At 40.6% G+C, this 6,898-nt stretch overlaps 1 protein-coding gene across 1 annotated transcript; it reads right to left on the bottom strand.

Moving 5' to 3' along the window:
- Positions 1 to 1,575: 1,575 nt before the first annotated feature.
- Positions 1,576 to 2,772, bottom strand: LOC308288048 (tripartite motif-containing protein 16-like; the record flags this gene model as incomplete). Its single annotated transcript, XM_080729391.1, has 1 exon — positions 1,576 to 2,772. The coding sequence occupies one exon, from the start codon at positions 2,770 to 2,772 to the stop codon at positions 1,576 to 1,578; it is 1,197 nt and encodes a 398-aa protein (XP_080585517.1).
- Between the last annotated feature and the right edge of the window lie 4,126 nt (positions 2,773 to 6,898).

Here is a 6,898-nt window from a genome sequence, read left to right as displayed (position 1 = left end):
TAATGTCACATTATTCAAAAGATTAATCCAGGGGGTCCCACATGATTTTGGCCTGAGCTCCCAAGATGATTAGATGATTTATTTATTTTTTTCATTTTTCATTTTTAGCCTAGTCTAACGCCTTTTTAATACCACCAAATTAAAACAAAACAAACAAAATAAATACTGTGATTGTCAGGGTGGGGGGGGGGGGGGGTCATAGGTTCAAATATGATTAATTTGGGGGGTCCTCAGTTCAAATATGATTAATTTGGGGGGTCCTCAGTTCAAATATGATTAATTTGGGGGGTCCTCAGTTCAAATATGATTAATTTGGGGGGGTCCTCAGTTCAAATAGGATTAATTTGGGGGGTCCTCAGTTCAAATAGGATTAATTTGGGGGGTCCTCAGTTCAAATAGGATTAATTTGGGGGGGTCCTCAGTTCAAATATGATTAATTTGGGGGTCCTCAGTTCAAATGTGATGAGTTTGGGGGTCCTTAGTTCAAATAGGATTAATTTGGGGGGTCCTTAGTTCAAATATGATTAATTTGGGGGTCCTCAGTTATGATTAATTTGGGGGGCGTGGCCTGAACAGACTGAGAATCAGTGTTTTAGATCATCACCAACCCTCCACTATTAATCACAGTGGGGCGGCATAGCTCAGGGGTAGAGAAACCATTATTAGAGCACGAAGGGTTCCCGAAGGGTTCCCAGTTCGAATCCGGGCTCCCCCTGGGCCTGAGTTAATGTCAAAGGGTCCTTGGGCAAGACTCTGAACCCCACATTGCTCCCGGTGAGCAGGTTGGTGCCTTGCATGGTTTCCTCCGCCACCGGTGTATGAATGTGTGCGTGAATGGGTGAATGTAATGCACAATCTCTGTAAAGCGCTTTGGAAAAAAAAGCGCTATATAAATGCACCATTTACCATTTACAGTACTTGAGTAAATGTACTCCGTTACTTTTCACCGAGCATAAATCACATGTCATTCACTGACTCTCTGTCCAGTGCAGATATAAAGACATAAAGTACACTCATAAAACATTAATACATACTATTTACACACACTAATGTTTAATGTACTGGTAAAGGCAGTGGAACAACAAAGACTTGCCAGTGAGGGATGTGGTATGAAGTGAAGCCTTTCCAATGCGTGGAGCGTCTTTGGAGTGCATTTAAAAAGGATGATGATATTTTAGCAGAACATAAACCTGGTGTTTAACTGTAAATACACATCTAACCTCTGTATAGAAAATAAACCCTAAATAACTCAAAACAACAGGAAAACAGACAAACAACTGTTGTTTTGAGAATAAGAAAATATGGAGAAATAAAATCTATATTTCACATGGAATATCAAATCCATAAAGTAATGAATACATCATAACAAGACAAATCAAGAAGGTGTATGAATACAAGACAACAAATTATTAAAATAGATTATTAACCACTTTAAGCCCCTATTATATTTCATCATACGACCCATAGCAAAAATAGCTGATCTACAAGCTCACAAAGCAGGCTGAGAGTAAAACAGTGAAATAATAAAGAAACGATTCCTGACTCCTGACATGAGAGACTAAACAGCAGAGTGATCTACTTGAGGTCACACAACTCAGCAGTGTCTCCAGTTAAATAAAGATAAAGTCCAGCATGGAGGTTGTGTGTGAAGGTGGTGTGTTCTGTGTGAAGGAGAGTCATGGTGTCTGCAGACACTCTGTAGAAGGACAGAGTACCTGCACCGTGGTCCACGTACACTCCTACTCTGGAGGAGACACAGTCTGGGAGGGGAGTTCTACTGCCTCTGTGTATGAACTGATAACCTTGTTTGGTACAGTATAAAGACCATGATTTATCATTGTATCCAAAAATACATTCACAACCAGACCCTGTTCTGCTGATATCTTTATATGAGACTGCTATACGAACATCGCCTCCACTCCACTCTGCCTCCCAGTAACAGCGTCCAGTCAGAGCCTCTCTACTCAGAACCTGAGCCCATCCAGTGAATCTCTCTGGGTGATCAGGATATGATTGTGGTTTGTCCATCCATGTTACTTTCCTGTTCCCTTTAGACAGAGACAGCCATTGATGAGCTGTGTTTGGATCCAGTGTGATTGGATGTGAATATCGTAAGAACTCAGCTCTGGTCTTGGGCTCTGGTGGTGTTGACAGTAAAACATCCACTCTGTTCACTGTCTCTGAGACGTTTGTCCCTTCCTCTGTAAGAACGTCCTCTAGCTTGTCCCTCATCTTGGACACGGCCGCAGTCACATCTTCAAAGTATCTCAGAGGACGGACGTGGCTGCTGACTGGGTGTGTAGATTCACTGGTCCTTGAGAGAGAGGAGGTGAAACGCTGTAGAAAGTGGATGTGATCCTCTGTGAGTGACAGATGCTGCAGCTCAGCATGTCTCCTCCTCAGTTCAGAGAGCTCCTGCTCCACTCGCCTCCTCACTTCTTCAGCGCAGCTCACTTGACGTTCCTGCTGCTCTCTGATCTGCTGCCTCACCTCAGATCCTCTTCTCTCCATGGAAGAGATGAGCTCAGTGAAGATGGTGTCACTGTCCTCCACTGCTCTGTCAGCACAGTGCTTGATGGACTCCACCTCCTGCTGAAGCACCTTCACGTCTTTCTCTCTCTCCTGGATTCTCTTCTGGATGTTCTGCAGACTCGGACCAAGCTCTTTCTGTCTCTCGGTCCGCTCTGCTGCAGCCGAGATGGTATTGTGACCTTTGTGTTCGTCCATGGAGCACAGAGAGCATACATACGTATTATCAATCTGATGAAACATTTATTTCATTTGTATGTGCCTGTAACCTCATATGTGGTAGGTAGCCTATAGCAGGGGTTTCCAAACCCTATTTGTCTCAGGGCACCCCATAAATATTTTTTTTAATCCGAGGCACCCCTACATTATAATTTTCACACCCAGCACCTTATATTTATTGCATATCATCGTTGTTGGGTGGAAACCTTATATGTCCAAAACCGTTCGTTTTGTATTTATCATCTATAAAATGTACTAAACTAGTGAAAACAGCAGATCTACAAGCACACATGTGTACTTGTAGATCGGTTGTTTTCACTAGTTTTGTGCGACAGTCTTGTATGAATGGGGCTGCAGTACAAATGGGGCTGCATTCCTGAGGTTTCTGTCTTTGTCACCTGCTGTGTTTAGCTGCTGCGACCGCGGTTTTCCCGGTGAACCTGAGCGCAAAGGTGGGGGCTCGGGAGTGTGGGGAACACACACCACAGACTATTGCCGATGATGGAGAGGATAGATAGATAGATAGATAGATAGATAGATAGATAGATAGATAGATAGATAGAAAAACAAAGTGTCGAAAAGCTATTGCAAAAAAGAAGAATATATACATAAAGTGACCACAAAACATTCAACGCTCATAAGTGACACGTCACACACACAAAAAAAGCTATACTCAAAGCACAACTTAACAAACAGTGCCAAAGCACTGCTTTAAGTATTGAGAGTGACTGTATTGGAAGAGACTCGTCGCCAATTGCAAGATATTTAAAAGTTATTTGGGGCCATGATGATAACCTCTTCTTCCCACTACTAGACTAATAAGGATTTATATTGTGTTATTGTTTACAACCACAATTAGTCAGGTGTGGCAAGATCGCGGTTCTACTAGTTTTATAGTAGGTTAGTGTAGGCTTAGATTAGAAGCATTTTCAGAAGTTAATTTAATGTTTTCCATTTAATGTTTTCCTTTATCCTCTTCTAATCTTGCGCTAACGCACGCAACTGTTTTCGCCAGGTTTTAAGGCCTATAGGCTTTTCAGAAGTTAATTGAATGTTTTCCATTCAAGGATTTCCTTTATCGTCATCTTGCGACATTGTGCTAATGCACGCAACTGTTTTTGCCAGGTTTTAAGGTCTTATTTTAGTTGTTTATCAAAAGCTGGCGACCCTCCTTGTCCATCGGCCCCCACCGTTGCGCTCAGGAAAACCGCGGTCACTTAGCTGATAGTTTGGGTTCTGTTAACAGTGACAGTGACTCCCCCCTCCCCAGCTCCCCTCCACCCCTAGTTTTTGTAATCTCCCATCATGGAATTGTTTCTGAATGGGATAGGCTCCAGACTATACTGCAGTTAGTTAGCTGCATTAGTGTAGAGTCTGGCCAAGCCAGGCTACATCCATGGCCCCTTCCTATATAAAACCCATTGTAACTTCAAACTCCATTTTAACCATGATAGATCAATCAAAAACACTCTTTCTGGTGACTCATACTACCTAATACGTGATTGTTTTAATTTAAGAGTGAATACAATAAAAGATTATTAAAATAAATGAAAAAAAGTTATGGGCAGAAAAAAGACGGATGTTTTTGATGAATCTATCATGGTTAAAATAATAATCAGCCTGTCGAGTCCATATTAACCCATAATCACCGCACAGAAAGACATGTTGTTTCCCCACATGGGCTTAAAGTACATTTATAACAATATGTAGCTTAATGACTAGTACTAGTCTTTTTTATGTCCAGTGCTTTTGTATTTAAGTTCATAAAGTTAACAGAAGAACATATATTTTTGAACATATACATTTGAAATTAAATAACATTTTTACTTTTCAGGATTCCAATTGAAAAAAAAAGCTAAAAATAATTCAGGATTCCAATTCAAAAATAGCCGATCTACAAGCTCAAAACGCGTCGCAGCGCGCCTCAGAGACAGTGCAGCGCGACGCGTTTTGAGCTTGTAGATCGGCTATTTTTGCCTGTAATATGTATTATGGCCCTCTGGAGTGAGTGTGAAAATATAGTGGCCCTCTGCATCATCAAAGTTGCCCAGCCCTGGTCTATATGTTAAGAATGTCCTGTTATGCCGTCCTCATACAGCCCATAGATCTATCCTATAACCAGTGCTGTGTTCTACCTGTAACGCACTTATACGGCGTCTGCTGACGGAAATAAAAATATGAACAGCGTCTGCCCTCAGGAACATTTCAAAGTAGCGTATCTGATAGGCAGGGTTGTTAGGGTTACTTTTAAAAAGGAATCCCCTACAGTTACAAGTTACTTGCAAAGAAAATGTAGTCAGTAACGTAATCTGATTATCACAATTTAAAAAGTAACTGCTAGTTACTTTCAGTTACTTTTGGATTACTTTTTAGCAAAACTCTATTTAATTAAATAAAACAAGTTTTACCATTGATAACTAGACAAGAATATTGAGCCTATGAAATTAGGAAAAGGACAACAGAATTTTACTTAAACAAAGTGGCAGTACTTTACGTTGATTCGACTTGATTATTTTATTGTTTGGCGTTATAACTTATTTGTAAAATTGATGAGGGCAAGGGGAGAATGTAATCCAGCATGTAACCCCCATCATTCAGATCCATTACTGTAATCCAGATTACACATTTTAAAATGTAACCTGAGACTTTACAAGTTACCAGTTTTTTGTAATCTGATTACGTAATCCTGTTACATGTAATCCGTTACTTAACAACCCTGCTGATAGGCATTGTGCACTGGCGTCTGCCCTGGACACACAAGCCGCGGAGTGTATGCCCTCAAAGTAAATCTAGAATACACCACTGCCTATAACATACAGTATACAGTAAAGGCTCTGATGAAGGCTCTGAAACGCATAATAAGTGTTCTTTGTTGGTGTGTGCCAATAAAAGAAAAATGGACATTTGAATACTTGAAATGTTGGATGTGCGACCTTTTTTGAAATTCCTACTTTTTATGTAAAAATGATGTTAAGTCGGGTGTCTTTAACTAGGCAACAATGACACGCGGTGCAGCGCACTGGCTGGGCTGCCACGCTGTGGACAGACAGACAGACAGACAGACAGACAGACAGACAGACAGACAGACAGACAGACAGAATTTGGCACAGAGCAGAGTTTAAGCTCGCGGAGGATCTGCGCGCCTCTCCCACCGGAAAAATGTAACTGTCTTTAATATTTTTCCTGAGTTTTTATTTTGTTCATTATTGTTAAATTCAGTGTTCAGGTGTGTGGGGCAGATGTATATGGGGCATTTAGGAAAATACGGGATAATATTTAAATGACAAAGGGATAATATCTAAACATTGACAGTTTGACAGCAGAATTGAGAGTAGGCGAAACGGCTCTTCAACGGCCAGGTGTCGTAGGTGAATCGAACAGATACTGTAGGCGAAAAGACTCTTCACTACGGCAAAAGGACCAAATGCATTTTGGCTAATATGTTTTCGGCGAGTCTGCCTGACACCGTCTATACTTTAGCTAACTATAGCCAAAGCTCTGATTGCAAGCAGACTCATCATATTTTCATGTAATCATTTATAATTTTCCTATGCTTCTTTTTTTATTTCCTATTCTAATAAATATTCCATGTACATTAAGCTTAACTCCTCTTGCACATTGGACTGAGCACTGCTGCTATTGATTAGTGATTGTATATTCTGCACATTACCTTCAGCTTTTTGAAGCTGCTACAAAATGATGAGCTATTGTACCTGTCTTGAAACCTAACTCTTCTTTTCATTACCGTACAGTATTTTATCATATTTTAGTGTATATTTCTATTATAAATAAGTAAAATGATACTATTATAAATTAAAAACATATACCACTCATCAGTTAGTATTTAGGAGTTCGCCGCACATCCGAAGGCAAAAAAAATAAAAATAAAAAGATCTTCCACTTCCATGAATATATATCATAATATGTAATGTTTTTGTAATAAGACGTTTCATCTCTCTTTATTGGTCTCACCTGTCTTCTTCATGCTCTCCACCACTCCAGCCAACATGGTGTTTTTCTTCAGAACAGGTCTTGGGATGAAGGTGTGTCTGCACTGTGGACAGCTGAACCTCCCTCTCTGATCATCCTGGTTCCAGAAGCCCTCGATACACCTCCTGCAGTAGCTGTGTCCACAGGGAACAGTCACTGG

This window comes from Nannobrachium achirus (genome assembly GCF_963921795.1).
Source record: "Nannobrachium achirus genome assembly, chromosome: 7".
Taxonomy (NCBI): Eukaryota; Metazoa; Chordata; class Actinopteri; order Myctophiformes; family Myctophidae; genus Nannobrachium; species Nannobrachium achirus.
The sequence above is the reverse complement of the archived record's forward strand: the minus strand, read 5'-3'. Positions and strand labels throughout refer to the sequence as shown.